The sequence below is a fragment of the Ctenopharyngodon idella genome, chromosome 5 (genome assembly GCF_019924925.1).
Source record: "Ctenopharyngodon idella isolate HZGC_01 chromosome 5, HZGC01, whole genome shotgun sequence".
NCBI classification, from domain to species: domain Eukaryota; kingdom Metazoa; phylum Chordata; class Actinopteri; order Cypriniformes; family Xenocyprididae; genus Ctenopharyngodon; species Ctenopharyngodon idella.
Genome location: NC_067224.1, coordinates 8,446,716 through 8,469,085, shown reverse-complemented (window position 1 = coordinate 8,469,085; position 22,370 = coordinate 8,446,716). Strand labels below are relative to the sequence as shown.

At 36.3% G+C, this 22,370-nt stretch overlaps 4 protein-coding genes across 9 annotated transcripts; 1 reads left to right on the top strand and 3 right to left on the bottom strand.

The window, feature by feature from the left end:
* Nucleotides 1-1,201: 1,201 nt before the first annotated feature.
* Nucleotides 1,202-5,576, bottom strand: zgc:193711 (uncharacterized protein LOC569781 homolog). 2 transcript variants are annotated; one of them, XM_051895816.1, is made up of 5 exons: nucleotides 5,444-5,572; nucleotides 4,469-4,518; nucleotides 4,368-4,393; nucleotides 2,457-4,282; nucleotides 1,202-1,615 (listed from the first exon to the last, which is right to left on the bottom strand). In XM_051895816.1, the coding sequence occupies exons 1-4, from the start codon at nucleotides 5,473-5,475 to the stop codon at nucleotides 3,950-3,952; spliced, it is 441 nt and encodes a 146-aa protein (XP_051751776.1). In that variant the 5' UTR covers nucleotides 5,476-5,572; the 3' UTR covers nucleotides 1,202-1,615; nucleotides 2,457-3,949. The 2 variants fall into 2 exon arrangements, with proteins under 2 accessions (XP_051751776.1, XP_051751777.1); XM_051895817.1 differs by lacking the exon at nucleotides 1,202-1,615 and having other exon boundaries at nucleotides 3,535-4,279; nucleotides 5,444-5,576.
* A 1,536-nt stretch (nucleotides 5,577-7,112) lies between these two features.
* Nucleotides 7,113-13,461, bottom strand: hspb2 (heat shock protein, alpha-crystallin-related, b2). 3 transcript variants are annotated; one of them, XM_051895268.1, is made up of 3 exons: nucleotides 13,275-13,461; nucleotides 11,051-11,174; nucleotides 7,113-8,228 (listed from the first exon to the last, which is right to left on the bottom strand). In XM_051895268.1, the coding sequence occupies exons 2-3, from the start codon at nucleotides 11,142-11,144 to the stop codon at nucleotides 7,816-7,818; spliced, it is 507 nt and encodes a 168-aa protein (XP_051751228.1). In that variant the 5' UTR covers nucleotides 11,145-11,174; nucleotides 13,275-13,461; the 3' UTR covers nucleotides 7,113-7,815. The 3 variants fall into 3 exon arrangements, with proteins under 3 accessions (XP_051751228.1, XP_051751225.1, XP_051751227.1); XM_051895265.1 differs by lacking the exon at nucleotides 13,275-13,461 and adding an exon at nucleotides 12,531-13,257; XM_051895267.1 differs by lacking the exon at nucleotides 13,275-13,461 and having other exon boundaries at nucleotides 11,051-11,810.
* Nucleotides 13,462-13,755: 294 nt separating this feature from the next.
* cryabb (crystallin, alpha B, b) lies at nucleotides 13,756-17,891 on the top strand. Of its 2 annotated transcripts, none has more exons than XM_051895270.1 (3): nucleotides 13,756-14,088; nucleotides 14,922-15,044; nucleotides 15,623-17,891. In XM_051895270.1, the coding sequence occupies exons 1-3, from the start codon at nucleotides 13,906-13,908 to the stop codon at nucleotides 15,824-15,826; spliced, it is 510 nt and encodes a 169-aa protein (XP_051751230.1). In that variant the 5' UTR covers nucleotides 13,756-13,905; the 3' UTR covers nucleotides 15,827-17,891. The 2 variants fall into 2 exon arrangements, with proteins under 2 accessions (XP_051751230.1, XP_051751229.1); XM_051895269.1 differs by having other exon boundaries at nucleotides 15,620-17,891.
* A 530-nt stretch (nucleotides 17,892-18,421) lies between these two features.
* Nucleotides 18,422-22,302, bottom strand: cfap68 (cilia and flagella associated protein 68). Of its 2 annotated transcripts, XM_051895272.1 has the most exons (4): nucleotides 22,118-22,302; nucleotides 21,432-21,695; nucleotides 19,790-19,859; nucleotides 18,422-19,677 (listed from the first exon to the last, which is right to left on the bottom strand). In XM_051895272.1, exons 2-4 carry the CDS (start codon nucleotides 21,675-21,677, stop codon nucleotides 19,520-19,522), a joined length of 474 nt encoding a protein of 157 aa, XP_051751232.1. In that variant the 5' UTR covers nucleotides 21,678-21,695; nucleotides 22,118-22,302; the 3' UTR covers nucleotides 18,422-19,519. The 2 variants fall into 2 exon arrangements, with proteins under 2 accessions (XP_051751232.1, XP_051751231.1); XM_051895271.1 differs by lacking the exon at nucleotides 22,118-22,302 and having other exon boundaries at nucleotides 21,432-22,103.
* Between the last annotated feature and the right edge of the window lie 68 nt (nucleotides 22,303-22,370).

Genomic DNA, 22,370 nt, shown 5'->3' with positions numbered 1-22,370 from the left:
GTCTTGTACATATGACACACTGAACCTTGATCCACAGGTGAAATGTCCAAATGTGCATTACAAACATAACTTACTGCACACAGTTTTCTGTTGTTGTAATCTTTTGTGATGGTCAGGTTGCTTCTGCTGACTTGGGCTAACCATTTCTTTCTCCTGTCAGCATCTTTTGGGAAACCATACATCCGAATCCCTTTCTCGGACCGATTGGTGCATCCAAATGCCGCACAGCCAACCATGGTAAGAAAATCAATCTATAAAAGTTAGATGTTGTGATCAGTTTCCAGGGAAGGTGTGCCATCAAACCCTCCCACCTCTTCCTAACCAACTCCACCTCCTCTCTCCTCCCAAATCATTGCACTTCCAATACTGTAGTTCCTACACCTCCATTTTCCCCTATTGTCTCTTCCTGGACTCCATTGTGTTGTTGTATAAGAATAAAATAACAATAGTGGTTTTTGTGTGTGTGTATATATATATATATATATATATATATATTTTTTTTTTTTTTTTTTTTTTTTCCTCATTTAATTTCAAATTCTTTACTGGGGTACAGAGCCAAAATAACAGAAATCCGGACAAACATCCACATAAGTATAGACATAACTATAGTTGTGTGCTCTCACTTCTTGCAATCTCAATCTCATGAAAATGTTTGGGAAACATAGGCTTTCAATGTTTATTTAATCTGTCCTTCAATATATTAACCTTAACTCTGTTTCCTCTTTCTTTACCACTCCCAGTTCTGTCCAGCTGCAATGGGCTTGATTGACTCAAGACCCCGTCTCATGGTTTGCTTCTGGCAATGGAATGCTCTCACCCAAAAATTCAAGTAACTATAGCATTACTTACAGCTTCCCTGTAGGAAGTCAAGCGAGTTTCTTTGAAGACCTAACATTCAAGGAAAATTTACCTATGTAATGTATAATTAAATGTTTTGTAGAATGCAATTGGTTGCCTTGTATATTTTTCACTGTTGACAAATTCTTTCTTGACTTAAAACTGAGCAGCTTCTGGCATTCATTGATATTCACTTGTTGTTCATGTATATATTTATGTGAATGTGTCTTAACATAACTTTAGGATGTTAGTAATTATGACCATAGAAGCACAAGAAAAATATATACAGCACATACTGTAAATGTATTATACCTTATCGGAGCAGTTGCTCTTCCCTCCAAAATTAAACGCACACAAAAATGAATTCAATTCAAGGGGCTTTATTGGCATGAAAGTTATAAGAACAATGTTTCCAAAGCATCAAAATACAATTTTCAATACAAACAATATATGCAGTAATGTTAACACAACTGGGTGAGAAACAGCCAAACTCAGCTAACAAGGTTGCTGAAGACAGTTTACTGTGAAAAAACATATACCACAGCAAGACGCAGCAATAAGACACAAGGCAGATGTGCTGCTTCAGATGTGCTGCCAAAGCTCTGTTGAAGAAGCACAAAGAAATTGAGGACTGGTCAGCAGTGTCAGCCAAAGAAACTTACTGCAGCAGATGAAAGACACAACATGCTTACTTGCCTTGCAAACCTTGAAAACTGGGGGACCCTGGTACATCCATCTACCGTCTGGAGAAGTCTGGTCAGAAGTGGCTGGCCAATTCCTAAGAAGAAGGTTTTAGGACCACTTTGATTAACTTTTTTGATCCATTTCAAATGTTGACTATATTATGTATGTATGTATGTATGTATGTATGTATGTATGTATTTATTTATTTATATATATATATATATATATATATATAACATATACATTACATATGTGTTTATGTGTGTACATATACATGTGTGTGTGTGTGTACATATACGTGTACACACATAATAAACACATTATATGTAATGTATATTATTATATTATATTATATTATAATATAATATAATATAGAGTAGTCAGCATTTGAAATGGACCTGAAGTTGTCCTAAAACCTTATTAGGACAACTTAGTTCTTAGAACAACTTTTCTTGTGTGTGTGTGTGTGTGTGTGTATAGAATATATATATATATATATATATATATATATATATATACACATACATACATATATACACACACAAAGTATACATATAGTATACAGACATACTGTAGGTAAATACAAACAGTACACTAATGTTTAGGGAAGGATGAAGGGGTTAACCATACTGAAATGAATCCCGTTAACAGTAACGGTAATGTTATGGATCGTATTTAGGAAAACAGAACACACTGTAAGTGTAGTAAACATAGTAATCAATGCATATGCGTTAATATTTGCCGAAAAATGCTGTAATATAGTCGTTGCTGTAAATGTATTTTACGTTATGGGAGCAGCCCCTCTTCCCTCCAAAATTAAACACAAAAACTGATTAATGCTGTGTTTCCGCCACTCCCCAGAAAAAAATGCTATTATATGTATGTAATGTAAGTGTCAACGTAATAATCAATGTATATTATGCGTCAATATTTACCGATAATTGCTGCAAATATAGTTGCTGCTGTCTGTCCCGCTTAAAACCATTCAAACTGGTTGACAGCGCGGATTTGTTTGGAACTATTGAGAGCTACATGAACCACGTGACAGCGTGGCGGCGAGATCAAAGAGTGTCGCAACTCTCATATTTAACGGCTCTGGTCACACCATAAAACAACCATATAACAGTGGCTACCCATGGTTTTGATTTTCTTCAAGGTTTTGGAAGTACAGTCTGAGCAGCTCATGCCATTCGAGTGAGTTAAATGCTATATAATACGTTATAGCCTTATTGAAGGCCTGGAATGTTCATATTCCATGGGGAATATATCTCTTGCTGAGATGTAATGTGTACAAAGAACTTGGAATGTCATTCATAAGCATGATCCAATTATAGTCCCTGCTGGTAGACACTGTTATGCTGTGTTTTAGATGACTTAGAAATCAAAATTTCCACCCCCTACTTGAAAATAACCACTGGAACTGCACTGAAGGTTGTACTTTTAAACTTCAAAGTTGGAATAGACTGATAAACATGGCAACATCTTACTGAAACCATAGATATGTATTCGTAGATGCCACATTCGACCACGACATGGCAGCGCACCCGCCATCTTGGAACGGTCAACATGTTGTCACTCACAGTAAGAATCAATGATGCTACAATATTGAGCAGCTTCTGGATGTAAAAACTACTGAGATTTAAATTCCCAAAGAAATGGGATAACCTTTCACAGGTGAGAACGTGTTGGTTTGTGTTTTTATATGTATTAACTAAATATTACAGGGTTTTAAACTATGGTAACTTTTTAGTGTCATGTTAGCTGATGTGTTTGTGTTAGTTTGCTTAAGTCTTTAGCAGATATAGATATTGCAGATTGCAGATGCATTGTTAACTTGCTCTCGAGTGTTCACGGACCGGCTTTGACTGTTCCAATATGGCGGACGGCTTACATATAGCGGCCCATAGAAACAGCCAATAATGAGGCATCTAGGCTATCTATGACTGAAACTGTCTTATTTTGTTTTCATTTGACCATGACGTATGATTGATTACAATGCTTTGAGGTCAGAAGTATGAAATTAATCGAACTTTATCTGGAACAAAACAATTACATCATACAACCCCTTCCAGACAGGTCAGTCAGAATAAACTGTATGGAGGAGACTTTAGCCAAAAAACTATGGTAAACCAGTCAGACACTATTAATAATGAAATAAAACTGTCTATTAATAAACCAGTTTGCAGTAAATGTATAACAAATGTTAGAAATACATTTTGATTTGTAGAAATGATAATATAGGCTACACATTTTAAACAAATAACCACTTGCTTTTGAAATTACAGCTTTTTATACATCATGACGTATAGAATATGAATTGCACAATTAAATGCCTTGCTCAGTGGCACAATAGTAAAACAACAGGATAAAATGTACAAAAAAAAGAAGAGGAAATGTTTGTTCTGTTTTTTTGTTTTGTTTTTGTTTTTCACGCCTTAAATGCTCGCTTTGAGTGGACATTTTTCTTATGGGAAAACCTCATATTGGGTCTCTGTAGTTCTCCAGGTGGGATGAATATATCTGCAGGTTCAGCTGAGGTCTGTGTATTTGCAGTAGTTGTAAAGTCTAAAGTTGCATACTCTGTGTTGTGGTGGTTTGGAGTCTGACTCAGTATTCCCCTGCTGGTCGCATTTTCAGACTGTAGGACTTGAATGTCTGCGTAGTGTAAACCATCCTCATTCTGCTTTCGTTTTTTATTCACCTGGGCATACTGTGGTTCAGCTGTCACACAGTCATGCACATGAACATCAACACGGGCCTGCTATGGAAAAAAGCTGTTGTCACAAAAACATTTACTTGTATTTTGGATAAAAGTTTTTTTGTAGTGACCAGTTAAACCAACTCACCTGATTGGGAGGAACTACAGGTGGACCTGTTGTAAAGATTGCAATAAACATCACAACAATATCCTTTTAATTTGTTATCTCATAAATGTAGCTTTTGTTACCTTTTCCTTTTGCCCGTTTTTGTGAAAGTTTTCTTGGATTTATTCCCCATCTAAGGAAAGAACAACAAACAACTCAAATACAGAAGTTGGTTTATTCATTGTTGTGTATTTCCCTAAATGACAAAGTTAATCATTGATGGACTTATCCCTTGTGAAAATGAAGTGTGCTTTATGGTATTGAATGTGTTCTTGTAGTGTACTTTGAATCTTACAAGTATATTTTAATATAATATTGATGAAATAAATGTAAGTTAAAGAGAGTACACTTTTATGATTGTTTCTTAACACATCTAAGTCCCTAAAAATACACTTTGTAATGTCAAATAAGTGTTATTTGATATTACATTTAAAGTTAATATAGCTATAAATGTGCTACATTGCAACTTCATCATTACAAATGTGTAATTACAAATATATTTCACTACATGACACAAGTTTCAGTAAAAATAGCATTTTAGTATATTTTAAGTTTACCATAAACACTTGTCAGTACACTTTAACCATATTTCAAAGACAAAAGAATTATGAAATAATTGCATATTAAAATGTGTATGTACATTATGCTAAAGTGAACATTTTCACAGTGGATATGAGTCAACTTTGTACTCCTTTGTCCCATTAAATGCTAATACAAAGCATTTTTCTCTTTTCTGAACAATGCAAACATCATCTTGTATCTGGTTTGTCTTTTCTAGTGTCAAATATTTTCGACAGCATTTGTATTAAAGCTTCTTATCGATTACGAACAGACAAAGGGGATTAATGTTTCTCAAAGTATAAACTGTAAAAGTGAGCATTATGTTAAATAGTGGTCAGAGCACTATTTAGTTAGCACTAAAATAGTTTCCTCCCTATCAAGATCCTGCTATAAAACAATCACGTCATAGTACCCTGTAGCTTTTGAATAGATAAATACTGTAAATCATGCCCAGTAGGTTTAAAACAATTCAAAGATACAAATTTTTGGCTACTCACCTCTCCACTGTTTTGGTTATAGTACTCCCCATGGCAGAGATCGTAGTCAGCGAACAGTTTGCCTAGTGTTAAGCATTTGCTCATATTCCATTTCCTTGTTCCTCTGTAACTGGAGTCCTACAGGTGTTCCTCTTAAAGAAAGCTACCTTTGTACCTCGAACTGCAATGCCCCTATCGTTGAGGCTGACCTTGAGGTCATGAATGTTTGACAATATCTTTAATGTTGTATATTTTAATATCTTTGCAGTCATTCATTCACAAACAGGATTAAAGTAGTTAGGTAACAAAAAGAGAACTTCCTTACTTTGGAGTTATAGTAGCCTACTAGCATTGTATGCTATTGTAATATCCACATAAATGTGAATTATAAACAAGTAAAAATTATTATATTTTAAGAAAATAATGTGTAAATTTTCCAGTGCTAAAATCGTTCTGTTTGAGCATCCCGTTGAAATTTACCCTATTTTCGTAATTTTTAATCAACTCCATCTTCCAGTGAAACGACAGACTTCTCTAATCATTAAATTTGCTTAAACCTCGCCTTGCTTACAATTGACTGCAAACTCAAATTCAGATCTGTTTCCATCCAATCATCAACCGATGGATAGAACCAAGTCCCTGTCTTAAAGGATTAGTTCACTTTAAAATGAAAATGACCCCAAGATTTACTCACCCTCAAGTTATCCTAGGTGTATATGACTTTCTTCTTTCTGATGAACACAATCTGAGTTATATTAATAAATATCCTGACATGTCCAAGGTTTATAATGGCAGTGAACGGGGCCAACGAGTTTGAAGCTCAAGATTTGTGTAAGAAAAATATCCATATTTAACAAGTTATAAAGAAAAATTCTAGATTCCGCCAGACCGCCTTCTGTATTCAACTTATGAAGAAAGTGTAATGCCTCTCGCAGTTCAAACTGCTTACTCTACGTCCTACGGCTTCCCTATTGAACTTACTTACGAGCTGAATACGGAATGATGTCTGGCGGAACCCTGCTGAAAAAACAGCATATGATGGTTAGGTATGTTTTGAAGCATGGCAGCTGGTTTATGCTGGTCCTTAGTTGGTCCTGAGCTGGTTATAAGCTGGTCCTGAGCTGGAGCTAGTTGCTGGACTAGCTTAAACTAGCTCAAACCAGCTGCCATGCTTCAAAACATACCTAACCAGCATATGCTGTTTTTTTCAACAGGGAAGCTAGATATTTAACTTTATAACTTGTTAAATATAGACATTTTTCTTACACAAACATTGCTTCGTTTCAGAAGGCCTTTATTATCCCCCCGGAGCCGTGTGGAGTTTATGATGGATGCATGCACTTCCTTGAGCTTCAAACTCGTTGGCCCCATTCACTACCATTATAAACCTTGGAAGCGTCAGGATATTTATTAATATAACTCCAATTGTGTTTATCAGAAAGAAGAAAGTCAAATAAACCTAGGATAGCTTGAGGGTGAGTAAATCTTGGGGTAACTGTCATTTTAACGTGAACTAATCCTTTAAATTGTTTTCTTTTTCAACAACCTGTTTCATTCAGATGTTTGTCATGGAAGAAAAGATCTGTTGCTATTTGCGTTTTGATTTCGTTAGCAGGTGAACTGGGGAAACCTGTTTTAAAATGTCATCGTTTTTGCAATATCTGGATGTCACAAAACTGAGGCAAGACAATTTTAAATACTTGCTAGCTATATAGAAAAGTTTATTACAAAACATAATTTATCTAGCAAAAATACACACATGGCCACACATCCTGCAAGTTTATCCCGAGGGAAATTAACATGGGTCATAAAATGAGTGTACTGTTTTTCTCTCTGATGTAAAGTGTAAACCCTAACCATAACTTAAGTAACTAACATATACCAGTCAAAAGTAATAATTTTTTAATTCAGTTTTTAACTGAAGTCTCTTATGCTCACCAAGGCATTTATTTGATACAAAACAGTAATATTGTCATATAGCAATTTAATTTTTTTCTATTTTAATATATTTTAAAATCTATTTTATTCCTGTAATGGCAAAGCTGAAATTTCAGCATCATTACTCCAGTCTTCAGTGTCACATGATCCTTTCAGAAATCATTCTGTGCTGATTTGCTTCTCAAGAAACATTTCTTATTATTATCAATTTTGAAAACAGTTGTGATACACTACACTCTCAGATGCGCAAAATTTCGCTGGAAAAATGTGCAATTCTGTGGAATGCAAACTGTGAGAGAACAGAACTGAAAGAACTTCAAATTATTCAAAATATCCTATTTTTTTTTTAATAAACAAACATGCAAGTGTTGGGCATTCCAACTCCATAGACTTTTCTATGTTGGGGACTTTCCATGTGGGATTCCATGTGGGCCTGCTTATATCAATCCACTTCATTAACTTTTGCTTTCCTTCTTGTCCACTTTAATCTTGAGCTGGTTGATTTTAGGCTCCAGGTCCTCAGTTTTTCGTGGTGCCTGGATACACAGTATCCCATCATGTGAGATAGACACCTGCACCAGCAGCGGATCCACACCCATTGGCAAGATATATGTGCGGGTAAACTCACGACTCACAAAGCCATGCTGGTCCATTCGCTGAGCGTGACGCCCAGTCACCTCCAACAGGTTGTCCACAGTTCGCACACTGATTTCATCCGGTGTAAACTGGCACACGTCCAGCAAAACTCGATACCAGTCATCTTCACTGTCTACCTGAGAGAAGCCCCTCTCGAGCTGCTTGTTGATGCGGGGACGAATGTAATAACCGTGGTACAGGACAGGGGCCAACAGGTCCTTGGGACTCAGTGCTGAGAGGGTGAGAAGGAAAAAAAAAATCATAATCATACTCTCACAATGCTTCCAGTGACATGTAATTTGTCTCTCCACAATGTTGCATGACACAACACAATCACAGCCAATCTGAACATATTTAATGCCTATTCTGTGTTCCATTCAATTTGGTATATCATCATTTCTACCCTTCCCGCTTGAAAAAGTGCAAGTCGGACTTTCTTTGAAACAGAAAGTGGTATGATGTAACAAAAACACATGCCTGTGGGTTGCTCTACAAAGATGAAGATGAGAGAAGTAGCATTTCAAATAGTCAAGTATCTTTAATAAAACAACAGAAGAATCACAGTAACAGTCTGTATAAACACAAACAACACCAGACAGGAAAGAACTGAAGGGTTTATATACACAAGATAATGAACTGAATACAAACAGGTGGGATCTAATTAATGAGTAACCAATGTGACAAACTAGTGGTGGAAAACATAAAACAAAGGAAAACTAATTAGATAACTAAGGCAGGAAATATAGGAACCGAATACAATGAAAATGAACGACACCGATGGTCCTGGAGGCTGAGGCTCATATGTTCGTGCCTCGGGCAGGGTGGCATCTGCCCAAGGTGGAGCCAGAGGGACTAGGGATCCTGGTGGAGCTGTTAGGACGATGGAATCTGATGGAGATGACGGAGGGAGGAGCCAAGGTGGAGCCGACAGGTCGATGGACTGAGGTGGAGTGACAGGATCAGCGGCTGGAGGCAGAGCTGGGGGATCCACTTGCCTGGGTGAGGCTGGAGACAAGAAGACCTGAGGCTTATCCACACAATAGAATGGTGTTAGAGGAGAAGTCGAGGGGCTGAAGGGAACTAGCAGATGCAGGGCTGACAGACTGGCTGAATCAGGATGTGGAGGCGGGAGAGTGAGGCTGGGTGGGATCAACGACGATGACATAGACATGATATAGGGCGACGAAACAGACTTTATGCTGGGCAGAGCCAGCAGCGATGAAGACACAGAAGATTTCGAGTTGGGTGGGACCAGTGGCGATGATGCCGGCGAGAGCGTCAAAGTGACAGGAAGTCATTCATTTTCAATGTGAGCCGGCGGCAAGCTCCGGTGAGCAGCAGCGCAGCATGTCTTGGACGGTGTGGGCGTCGAGGAGAGTTGAAGTCAAGTCAACTTAATGGTAATGAGCTATGATGTGGTCCGGCGGCAACCAATCGGAACGTAGAGGTCCTCCACTTGAGAGGATTCCAGATAACGCAGTTGTGTAAACTTTGGTACTGACCAAACATTAGCTCCCAAGCAAAATGGAGGAGAGGTGGATAATTGCCGTGGCGGTCTGAACGCACAGGAAGCTTCGGAGCATAATGAATCAGCGTGTCGAATCCGCAGTTTGGAGCGCCAAAGTCACGTGATTTCAGCAGTTTGGCGGTTTGACACGCGATCCGAATCATGATTCGACACGCTGATTCATTACGCTCCGAATCTTCCTGAAGCCGTGTTTTGAAATCGGCCATCACTAAATAAGTCGTTATTTTGTTTTTTTTGGCGCACCAAAAATATTCTCGTCGCTTTATAATATTAATATTGAACCACTGTACTCACATGAACTGATTTAAATATGTTTTTAGTACCTTTATGGATCTTGAGAGAGGAAATGTCATTGCTCCCTATGTAGGCCTCACAGAGCCCTCGGATTTAAACAAAAATATCTTAATTTGTGTTCCGAAGATCAACAAAGGTCTTACGGGTATAAAACGGCACAAGGGTGAGTAATTAATGACAAAATTTTCATTTTTGGGTGAACTAACCCTTTAAATCATAAATCGTAATGAATGATTAAATCATAAATAAACGTTCTGAGGAAGTTCCAGCTGTATGATATTAGATACAACCTGAACTAACCTTGCTTGTCATAAAAGGTGAAATTATCTTTGGTCTGCATGAAGAGATGTGGGTGGCAAAATACATTTAAAATAATTCAAATAAAAAAAAGGTTTTAATAGGCCTACAGAAATTAAAAATATACTCATCAAAGAACGTGTATTCAAGTCACTCTATGAGTGTCACTCTATGAGTATGAATTGCATATTTGATGTATTTAGTAGTAAATATGAAGGGAACTGGACAAAAAGTGAGCATCATGTAATTTTTTCTGAAGCAATTTGCTACTGTTTAAGTACCTCAGGAACTGCATTAAAATAGAACGATCTGCCTTCTAGATTATAATTGTAAACAGTGTTCTAGAAGACACAGGAAATGTGCACGTTGAGTCTATTTAAAATTTGTGATGCCAGCTACAGATCAAGACATGGTTCCACTTACAGTTTCTATTTTAATCCTACATTACACGGGACATCTTTACGCAGTTCTGTTACAGCTTAACACTGAGTGGAGTCTTCACAGTTGATTTCCAAACCTGCTACTGAATTGTTTAATAAGAAGATTAGTTCATAATTAGTCATGATGGGGACAACAGGTTATTTTGGTCATGTCATGTGTGGAATTCTAAATATAAGTTGTTGGTGAGGCATCACATTTCGTCGTAAGGTGAATATCGTCGTAACATAATATCCAATTATGTTACGAACATCTATGTTCACTTGTACTATGACATTCATCCTTATTTCTGACAATCAAAATGTTTTGCTTATTATAACTAATGTTAAAATCAAACATAGATCTACTGTATGAGAGCTGCAGAAGTTAAAAGTTATTTTAAATGATATTCAAAGCATGCAAGCCAGTAATTTCAGAATACAAAAAAATTTACACACACACACACAGAATGTTTTGCCTTAAAATAAATTTTTAGATTAAAGAATGATTTTACTTACCCTCTGCAAAGTTCTGATCATAGATTCGAGGAGGAGTACACATCTCATAATCCATACTCATTGGATAAGCATGAGGAACGGTGCGGTCAGCCATTTTGATCTCTGTAGCAGGTTGCCAAGATAACTGGAGAATTTACCAGATTGACAGACTTCAATTACACTAATTTTCACAGTGTGACAGAAGCAGGAAGTATCGGAGAGGGGTGGAAAGAACAACAGGGGAACGGAGAAGAGAGACTGCGCACTTGAGACTGGAGGGTGATAAATGTTGCTACAAATAGCTTGTAGTAAACTCTGTGGAGCGGAATAGCCAACAGATATATACACATATACACAAACGCATGGCGAATAAATGTAGTGATAGACTCACAAAGCCAAACAGTCTAACAGCTGATCTTAAGTTGTAAAAAAAGAAGACATTCTAAAGAACTTCATTTAAGTTGAGCTTCGCATGTCTTTGATATCAGAACATGAGGACATGATTCCATCAAAGATCTCTACATTCGGTGAAGGTACAACTCTGTGAAAACCCAACTTTATGTATAAAATGCTCACACTCCCTTCAGTCTACCAGAATATGTTGATTTACCCTTATTAGCTGATAATACTGTTTGTTCATGAACAACAAATTTCTACATAGCTCTCCTCTCTGAGAAAACCTCAGACTGAAATCTACATTGATCGATTGATGTTTTCAGACTGTGGAATAACTAGTGATCAGGTGTTTTCAATTTCATCCGAAATGAGCAATGTTGGGGATAACTCATTACAAGTAACATGCATTATGTAAGAGATTACTTTTTTTATGTAACGAGTAAAGTAATGCATTACAAGTAACATGCATTACGTAAGATTCATTTTTTGATGTAACGAGTTAAGTAACTCATTACAAGTAATGTGCATTACGTAATCAGATTACTTTTTTGATGTAATGAGTAAAGTAATGCATTACAAGTAACATGCATTACGTAAGATTCATTTTTTGATGTAACGAGTTAAGTAACTCATTACAAGTAATGTGCATTACGTAATCAGATTACTTTTTTGATGTAATGAGTAAAGTAATGCATTACAAGTAATATGCATTATGTAAGATAACTTTTTTGATGTAAAGAGATAAGTAACGCATTACAAGTAATGTGCATTACGTAATCAGATTACTTTTTTGATGTAACGAGTAAAGTAACGCATCACAAGTAAAATGCATTACATAATTTCATTACTTTTTTGATGTACTTGCAAATTACATTCTAATAACACAAAAACATTTATTTACAGCCAAAACAGTTACTGCAGATGAAGTATTTTCAAGAACGACAGTCACAGTAATAGTATGAATTGTAGCTGAAATATAGTGATGCATGATGTCCAATTTAGTGGACAGATAATTAGAATTTCCTCTCAGTCTAAAATCAGTACTTTGAAAATGTAACAATGATATGACTCCTTAGTTACTTGATGTTACAACATTTTCTTTTACCTGCAAGAGTCTCCTAGGATAGAAGGAATGGATGGGTTTTCCGGAGCAACTTGGCATTTCTGACTGGCCGTCGGCCTTCTTTGTTTGGAGAAACCAAAATTCCACATACAATGGTTTGCCACTTGGTGGCAGTGTATAGGATGATGCACTAGTGTCCACTGTAGTGGTTGATGTGCAACTATGCCATCAAAACCCATACATATGCAAGAAAACGGCTTTCTGAATAGCTGTGACCTCTATGTGTGAATCAACACTGATAATAATAAGAAATGTTTCTTGAGCACCAAATCAACATATTAGAATGATTTCTGAAGGATCATGTGACACTGAAGGCTGGAGCAATGATGCTGAAAATTCAGCTTTGATCACAAGAATAAATTACATTTTAAAATGTATTCAAACAGAAAGCAGTTATTTTAAATTGCAATAATATTTCACAATATTACCGTACTTTTGATCAAATAAATACAGCCTTGGTGAGTATAAGAGATTTCTTTCTAAAACATTTTAAAAAATCTTACCTACCCCAAACTTTTGAACACTAATGTGAATCAAATAATGTTACCAAGTTCAGTATTCATTTTTTTTCCCCTGCTGATTATATTAATAGTAAGTCCAGGGAACTGAAAAGGCATCAAATTCGCAAAAAATGTTCAGGTGAAACAAAAAGAAAATGTATAACCACCATCCTTTGCCTTTGTTAAGAGAATATTCACTGACAGCACAATAGCTGAGACTGCTTACCCCTCCAAAATTATGATGTCCAGTCAGTGTGCCAGCTCAAGTAACATTGTCCCCGTACGTTTTCCAGGCAAGCGGTTGTTCATGGGGATTGACTTTGTATGGTGTTTAGCCTGGCACAGTTATCTCAGCCACATTCATTGTCAGTTTCTGTAAAGACTAAACCTCCAATGGGGCTCAGAACCTAAATATGCATGGGCACATCACCTCGTGGGCATCCTAATCTTTGCTGGCATTAGACGAGCCAGCGGAATGTCGAGCAACAAGAGACTTCCCTTGATATTGGCAGGTTCGCTGGACCAGACAGTGCAGTTTCCAGTGCTCTGAACACATGGTACCATCAGCACTATTGGGGGCTTGCACTGTAATCCAGTTGGTATCTGAGTGAATTGAAATCTGATCAGCTCTTGAGATAACTACAGAGAGAAATAGTTGGAAGAGGGGACAGGGTAGCAAGCAGAGGACAGTGGGAGGGCTGAAGTGAAAGAGGCAAAGGCTGGCAAACAGTTTACATCATTATTCCAGAAAGATCCACAGCTGGCTCGTCTGCCAGGGGCCGTCGGTGTTGCTCTATTTAAGTGCGCAGGCAGAAGAGGCAGCAGTTTTCTGAGTGCTGCTAAGGCCCAGACACAAAATGGACATCGCCATCCAGCACCCCTGGTTCCGTCGCTCCTTCTGGCCATCCTTCTTTCCTAGCCGGATCTTTGACCAGCACTTTGGGGAGCCCATCACTGAGACCGATGTGATTCCCTCACTGTATTACCCACGACCTTCCTTTTTGCGCTGGCCAAGCTGGGTGGAAAGTGGACTCTCTGAGGTGAGCTAAAAACCTTTGCAGCCCATTTTTAGTGATTGTTTAAAACTTTGTGTTTAATCTACATTACGTTTGTAACATAGAATTACTGTAGTTAAAAAATGTGTCTAATTTGTTACTGGGTGACCAGGACCCTGACCCTGAGGGGTCTTGTATCAACCTGAAGGGGTTTAATTTGCGATAACGGATGGCTGTACATTATCCTGGCTGTACGTTTAATAACGCTATTCATGGATTATTTTTATTGTGTTATTGTAAGACTTGAAGTTCCTTTCATTTGTTATTTTCTGTGTCCATATCTGTTTTATACAGACAGAGAAGAGCTTTATTTGGAAATATAGCTGTTTTTTTAGCTAGTTTTCTAAACTATGATTGCTATGGATAAATATTATAAACATTTCTTTCATGATGATAGTTTGGCACTGTATTTTTAAAAAGCCACACTGAAGCATAGCTGTTATATTTTGCTGATAAAAACAACAACAACAACAACAAAAATAGAAATTTAATTTGGTTATTTAGTTAATTATTTATTCATTAATTTAATTAATTATATGGTCCAGTCTCACAAAAACTGAAAATATTTTTTCAGGTCATATTTCATCCTAAAATCAAAAAGAAAAATACAAATTATTTCTGCATAAAGAAAGTGAAGCCTGTCTGTAGTTAAGATTTTTGGGACACTGTGATAAAATATTGTAATGTGGAAAACAAAATGTCTGAAATGGACTGAAAAATAGAATTTGATTTTGAATTTGAGGTGCTTTTCTTAACTAATTGTGAACATTAGATTAGCCTAGACAAATTATTACATTTGTGTGTTTGTGTTTCTGTAGATGAAAATGGAAAAAGACCGTTTCTCACTAAATCTGGATGTCAAACACTTTGCACCAGAGGAGCTGTCAGTGAAAATCAATGGAGATTTCATTGAAATTCACGCTAAACATGAGGATCGTCAGGTAGAAACTTACTAGTACATTCACACTGAACACTCCAAGCTAACTGGAACGTTCTCAGAACTTTGGCTAACATTCTGACAATGTTATGAACAAACGTTCTTCCAGTAACGTTAAAAGAATGTTCATTCGAAGTTATCTGGCCTTTAATAATGATCTCAAAATGTTTTTTTTTTTTCTAAAACATTTTATGTTTGTCTAATGTTTCTACTTGTTTCAGAACATTCAGAGGACATTCAAAATAATGTTCCCAAAATGTTTGAAGAATGATAAAATGGAATGTTCCCTTAACGTTCACATTACCAAGAAAAACATTTCTAAAACATTTTAAAAACCGGACATTTTGAATGGTTCAGGGAACATATTCATAGCTTAATGGGAACGTTAGCAAAACGTTCTTTTGTTAGCTGGGCTGCAACCCAATAACTAAACCTATGCCATGTGATTAGCTTTATTGTTTAAAATCCACATGTCATCACCAAGATCACTGGCCTTGTTCCACAAGTAAACATTGAGTTTGAGTGAAAGACGGACCATTCGCGTTATCACCTGCTCATAACGATGTTGTGCTTTCCTAGCAGGACGATCACGGATTTGTCTCACGAGAATTTGTAAGAAAATACCGTGTCCCTGCTGGTGTGGATCCAACCTCTGTCACTTCTTCCCTGTCTACCGATGGTGTTCTGACAGTGACAGCCCCACGCAAGCACTCAGACGGCCCGGAGCGCACCATTCCCATCACCCGTGATGACAAGCCTGCCGTGGCTGGGCCTCAGAAGAAGTAAAGCTGCTAGACTTCCATGTTTCAACTTTATATCCCTTGTCTTCCCCTGTCCCAATGTGCTCCTGCTAAATTACAAGGGAATATCTTAATAGCCCAACATTACTGACAGGCCAAATGTTCATGTTGTCTTTGCTACAGCAGCTAGAGAAAAAAAACGGCTTTTAGGTTGAAACTCCATCAGCATCAAAATAACTGTAACGAATTACCTAAAACGATTTTCATAGAAATACAGTTTTACAATAAAGCATTGTCTGCTGCTGATGCCACCAAACAAAGGGGCCTTTGTATATCTTGCAGCCTTGACTGCAAGACAAAGTATTTGAGAGTAGGAGAATTTGTCCTTGGTATTTTTTATAACAAAGACAAACAAGCAATAATGGTTCATTGTATTAAACTGAGATGGCAAAAAAATATCATTATTAATGGTGTGATTCGCTGCACACTGGCATTGTCCTATTCAAAAGGGTGAGAAAAATGTTTATTCTGTTAATCTCTGTATACGTTAAATTGATTTGTTACATCCAGATATCATAATGGCTTTTTTTGTTTGTTTGAAAAAGTAAAATTTATTTTTACTTTAGTGATGGATTCAGGACCAGAGTATATAAGGGGATATGGATACGTTCTTGAAAAAGTGACACTATTTAATTGTTTTGACCTGATTTGTGAGTGTTGAGGCAGTTTATGATAACTTGATGCATTACTTCACACTTTAAAAGGTACACTGTGTAACTTTTGGCCCTCTAGTGGTTAAAAACAAAACTTCGTGGATTTTGCGGAAGAACATTGTTTTGGTTGTGCTTCGCCTCTGCGTGGCTTTGCAGATGAATGTGACCCTTCACAATAGATAATGCTTTACAATGAACTCTATTAGAGGGCTACATATGACAGTTTATCTGTTCAAATAAAATACCTTACTCACCTGAGTAAAAAAACACCATCGCCGCCCTTAGTTTGTGCCATCTCCAGCAAAAGCCAAGCCAGTGTTGATTCTCGTTTTATTTGTGTTCTCTTTTTGTCAGCAGACACTCCTCTGTTCGGCATTTTTTTAAAAAAATGGGTGATTCTCCGGAGGTTTAAGATTTAGCGTGCTCAATATCAACCTTTCTCGTTCATTTTAACAACTAACCTCTATAATACCTCACCTTACATGCACCAAAGTAGCCAGAGCAACTTTTCTCTATTTACGGATATGACGAGACACGCACAGGCGAGTGATGTATGTACGCAATTTCCCGAGAAAACCATCTTGACAGGTCTAAAACAAACACTTATAATAGGCTTACCATAGTGAATCAGGGTAAGACAAAATCATATTTTGGAAGAAGGATTGATTGACTGTTAAATTTTGTTATTTTTGACAACAACAAAAAAAGTTACAAAGTGTACCTTTAAACTTTCTCCACCGTATTTTTGGGTTCTCATGACAATAGCAGGAGCAGGGCTTTAAAACCCAGGGTTAAATGGGTTTCTGAACCCCTTTGAAATAATAATAAAAAAAATCAACATTTAAAAATACTGTTAAACAGCATGAATAGCAGGTACATAGTGACATGTTTCCAAGAACAGGTGTTACTGCAAAAATGATAGGCTATTACTATATGCTGGGAATTAAAGCAAAAGTTTATTAATGCAAGGTTTTGAAACCATGGTGTCTATGAGGTCAAATGTCTCCCCAAATAATATTTGAATGTAATTTTGAGCTGGGTGTTTGTGCATGTGAATAAGTGCCAAGAATTTATATTGTTTACAATCACTGAGACTATTTGGTTTCTTAGCAATGGCTCACTTATTCAACAACGGTAAAGCTGCTAATACCAAACCGTATCAGTCATTTTTGATATGGAAAGCTAATATAAGCAGGCTCTGACAAAGACTTATATCACTCCTCACTAAAGTGAAGGCCTAAACTACTGTATTATCCCCACTAGGAGGTATAATTGAGAAGGAGCTTTTAAAAACATGGCTTTGAACTGCTTACATTCCTTATTAATCACAGCTGATGCACTGAATTAACTTATTAACATCATGAAATAATGATTAATAAATATTGTGGACTTTCAAAACCAGTGTGACCTCACTTATTTTTCTGAATTAAAAATTAAAAATGTCTTTTCAACAAACTGTATGACAAAATATTAGTAGTCAGCTGGGTTTTTCAACTCCCAATCTTGATCATAATGATATCTAGAGAGTACAGCTGATGTATACAATATACAGTTCAGTGGCAGCAAATGATATATGCACCAAATTGCTGAATTAAACACTTACGATTTACTGAATTCACTAAAATATGTAAAAAAAAAAAAAAATCCATTGACAAGGATAATCTTGGTAGACTTTGGAACTGATACGAGAAAGAAGTAAAAATTCTCATGACTGGTTATACAGGCACTGAGGCACAGTTATCAGTGTCAGTAACCTCAAAATGATCAAATATTGGAGAATGTATCAGTCTGGCAGTTATTTGATATATCACTACAAAATACAGTATGTGTTGGTATAGTGAATTGCTCTGCACTTTAAACTCAAGTATAGATGCTTGTTGAAATTTCTGACTTTTCACCAGATGAATTGACGTGAATAAGCAGTGCAGTAAAGTCTACAATATAATTAAGAAGCAAAGTAATCTAACGTCACAATGGTTATGTATATTTTCACTGGTTAATATGACAAAAAAATAGACACATTCTTCAGAAAAATACAACGAAAAGAAGATTTATATATGAAGAGTTTGGTTCCAAAACGCGATAAACGCCATTTTTAAAAAAAAATTTAGTTTCCGCCAAAATCAGTATTGTATCTGGTCGGTATTGAAAAGTCATTTATTAATTTATATATCCGCTCAACCAATCACAGCACACCATTCCACACACTGTAAACAGTAATGGCGGCGCTATGAATACACCCGGCATCCTAGTTTTCCTTATCTGCTTTGTACTTTGTGATAAACAAAAACAGAAAAATGAATGATTTTGACGGCATTGATGAACCTGTGGTGGTTTCTGCGGTGGGGAAGAAACGCAAGTCATCGAAATGTAATCATTTACGTGAGGAGATTATGAAGATGAGGCACTCGAGTCGGGAGGAGGAAAAATGCCAGCTGTTGCTTGTTCCACGACAGCATCAAACTTCTGATGACTCGTTGAATTCATTTTGGGAGCGACGACTGAATGTATTTTTAGTCAAATGCCTGTATATAAGATTAGTATTGACAAAGTTCAGAGGCTGTCATATATGTGAATCAACTTTGTTGGGTATTTTCAATATGAAAAATAACTTTTATAGTGATGGATTAATTGCATTTTGAAAAAAAAAAGAAAAAAAAAAAACGTGTCATGGATTTATTGCATTTTGGGGAGAAAATAATCAGTTTTTATAATAAAACCTTTGAAAATCAAAATCTGGATTTGAATTTTTAATGTTTTTATAACCGCCATGTGAAAGTCTGAAACAGAAATTTTCATCTTGCTGCTTTCTTGGTAAAGAAAACACATTTTTAGGCCTACTCAAATTAGTCAAAATAAATTTATAGCATTTTGAAACCAAACTCTTCATATATATATATATATATATATATATATATATGACTATATCTGACTATAGATCACTCACAGAAGTCAGAGGGTGGATATTGAAGCTGATTTAATTTTGTAAGCAGAATTCCTCTGCCAAAGGCTTCAGTTTGTCTCTGTTATCTGCACTGAGGCTCTGAAGTTTCTTCTGCTATTTCTTCTCTACACTGAGGGCCTTTGAAGTCCAGTCTGTAGCAGGAGTTTGGCACACACTTAGTGTGCGGAGGATTCAGTTCTGGTTGGTGACCAGGGAAGCTTCTTGACTCTCTCTTTGGTGCTGATAGAGTGAAAATATCAGGGTCTTTACATAAGCATAATTATTTTGTTGAATTAAAAAAAATATATAAATTTAAATAAATAAATAATAAAATTTATTTAAGGAAACCTACTTGTGTAAATCGGCTGAACATCATCTTTCTTATAGCTGGAATAATATGTGGTTTCAAAATAGTGAGAGAACTGTGAGGAGTAACAAATTCAGGATTATTTGATTGTTGAGCACAAAACTGGGATATGGACACTTAAGCAATTCTTAAAAAAGCATGATTGTCACTGAATTAGCTAAATATAAAACCAAGTGTCATTAATTTTAAAGAAAGATAGCACAAGCACACTTTCACATCCACAAACATAAGTTTTAAAATGATTAAACAATCGATGTTCAATGTTCAAAATGATGGCGAAAATTTTTGCCCTAGTAAAAAAAAAGCCTATACCAAAATCTATTTAAAAAATACATTTATTTCATACTAAGTATACTTCAAATCCATTAACGTATTTATTGACATATCACTTAAGACTTAGTTGTATAAAATTATAATTACACTTTATCTGGAGTATTTGCACAATGCATATTTCTTAATATTATGCCTAAAAGGTGTTTTATTAATATCACTATTAATAAGGATTGTATGATCTCTGTATAATATCAGTCTTTAAACGCAAGATATTTAAAGTGTTCCTAAAGTATACTTGCAATAGTTCCACTTTAGCACAATCAAATACACTTAAGTATATCTTTAGTTGTACCTCAGCACTACTTACGCACAATTAAAGTGCATTAAAGGGTTAGTTCACCCAAAAATGAAAATAATATCATTTATTACTCACCCTCATGCCGTTCCACACCCGTAAGACCTTCATTAATCTTCGGAACACAAATTAAGATATTTTTGTTGAAATCCGATGGCTCAGTGAGGCCTCCATAGCCAGCAATGACATTTCCTCTCTCAAGATCCATTAATGTATTAAAAACATATTTAAATCAGTTCATGTGAGTACAGTGGTTCAATATTAATATTATAAGGTGACGAGAATATTTTTGGTGCACCAAAAAAAAACAAAATAACGACTTATATAGTGATGGCCAATTTCAAAACACTGCTTCAGGAAGCTTCGGAGCGTTATGAATCAGCGTATAATATTAATATTGAACCACTGTACTCACATGAACTGATTTAAATATGTTTTTTGTACATTAATGGATCTTGAGAGAGGAAATGTCATTACTGGCTATGCAGGCCACACTGAGCCATCGGATTTCAACAAAAATATCTTAATTTGTGTTCCGAAGATTAACGAAGGTCTTACGGGTGTGGAACGGCATGAGGGTGAGTAATAAATTACATTATTTTCATTTTTGGGTGGACTAACCCTTTAAGTACAAAATTAGTTGTTCCAATTTAGCAGACTTTATAGCCTATACCAGTTTAGTATACCAAAAGTACAATTGAAAGGTATTTTTATTTAGCACACACATATGTAAATGTATTTGTAGTATTCTTAGCACAAAATAGCTAAATGTATTTCAAATACATTTTAGTTTTTTTTTAGGGGTTTTTTTCACTAGGGTGGGCTTTTTGTGATTAACAAATGTTGGTGGAATGATTAACCACACCTGGTTACTCTGTTGAACAACTTATTTCTGAGAAAAGCTCTTGGTTTTATATTTTATCTAATGCAATCCAAACATATAGGTGAATTATAGGTGGATATGACGCTCTCAGAATAGTTTTACTTAACAAAACCAACCTGGTGCGGAAGGGGGCGTCGTAACGCCACAGTACGGCGAGTGTCGAACCTCTCTTCTGACCAGTTACCAATGAGGGTGGCATTTGAGTAAGAGTCTTCATTCGTGGAGCATCGCCAGCCGTACTGGCGGAATTTCGCCTCATCAGTGAAATCATACCAGACCTCAGACTGCCCAGACGCCCGGAGCATGTGATGAAAAGCAGGACCGTTTCTTATCCATGAAAACTCTTTGTTTTTATTGGACATCTTCTTAGAATAGAGCCGCTTCATTTTGAGTCAAAAAATGTAAACACTGTTTTAAACAACCTGCAACCACAACAGTATACAAAATGCCCAATAAAGAGTTAACAGTTTTGTTAAAAAAAACTATATTTTCTGCCAAGTGATATATGCTGGTTCATTAGCTTTCTATACTTTTACATCCCCTGGTGCATATTTCGCCATTTTACAACTGATTTTAAAGTCTTATAATGTTCTTTCTTGTTACGGCCTACTTTCTATAATAAATAGCCTGATACATTTTCTAATGCTTTTAAAGTAATGATATAATCATTCTCATCAGTAACGTCACCCTAGACTACCCAAATTGTAATATTTGTTGTAGTCGCTCATAAACGTACCAGTACGGCGGGTATTTACCTAGTTTGAAGTGAAATAATTTGAATTATTTGTGAACATGCACTCACCTTGCTTCAGGAATGCCGAGTAATGCGCAAAGCTGACATTAGTCTCCATGGAAACGCACATGACGCAACTAGAAACTGATCTATCAGTGGCTAGAAACCAAATACCTGCTGCTAGTGAGTCGTATCAAGTTAGGTAAAGGCAGATGTAATCATTTCTCAGTTGAGTAGTAATTGATTTTCTGTTTACTTCTCATTCAGAACTTTTCTTACCAAAACATCACGTGATACTAAGAAACACTGATCACATGCATGA

Coding starts and splice junctions, on each gene's coding strand:
- hspb2 (XM_051895265.1), bottom strand. CDS start 12,587: ATGCCAAGTTGCTCCGGAAAACCCATCCATTCCTTCTATCCTAGGAGA. Junction 11,175..12,530: donor ATCCTAGGAGACTCTTGCAG/GTAAAAGAAAAT, acceptor TAAATTCTCCAG/TTATCTTGGCAACCTGCTAC. Junction 8,229..11,050: donor TGATCAGAACTTTGCAGAGG/GTAAGTAAAATC, acceptor TCACCCTCTCAG/CACTGAGTCCCAAGGACCTG.
- cfap68 (XM_051895271.1), bottom strand. CDS start 21,701: ATGAAGCGGCTCTATTCTAAGAAGATGTCCAATAAAAACAAAGAGTTT. Junction 19,860..21,431: donor GACGCCCCCTTCCGCACCAG/GTTGGTTTTGTT, acceptor TACTCCTCACAG/TTCTCTCACTATTTTGAAAC. Junction 19,678..19,789: donor TGTTCAGCCGATTTACACAA/GTAGGTTTCCTT, acceptor TCACTCTATCAG/CACCAAAGAGAGAGTCAAGA.
- zgc:193711 (XM_051895816.1), bottom strand. CDS start 5,475: ATGGGGAGTACTATAACCAAAACAGTGGAGAG. Junction 4,394..4,468: donor AAAACGGGCAAAAGGAAAAG/GTAACAAAAGCT, acceptor TCTTTACAACAG/GTCCACCTGTAGTTCCTCCC. Junction 4,283..4,367: donor CTGTAGTTCCTCCCAATCAG/GTGAGTTGGTTT, acceptor TTTTTTCCATAG/CAGGCCCGTGTTGATGTTCA.
- cryabb (XM_051895269.1), top strand. CDS start 13,906: ATGGACATCGCCATCCAGCACCCCTGGTTCCGTCGCTCCTTCTGGCCA. Junction 14,089..14,921: donor TGGAAAGTGGACTCTCTGAG/GTGAGCTAAAAA, acceptor GTGTTTCTGTAG/ATGAAAATGGAAAAAGACCG. Junction 15,045..15,619: donor CTAAACATGAGGATCGTCAG/GTAGAAACTTAC, acceptor GTGCTTTCCTAG/CAGGACGATCACGGATTTGT.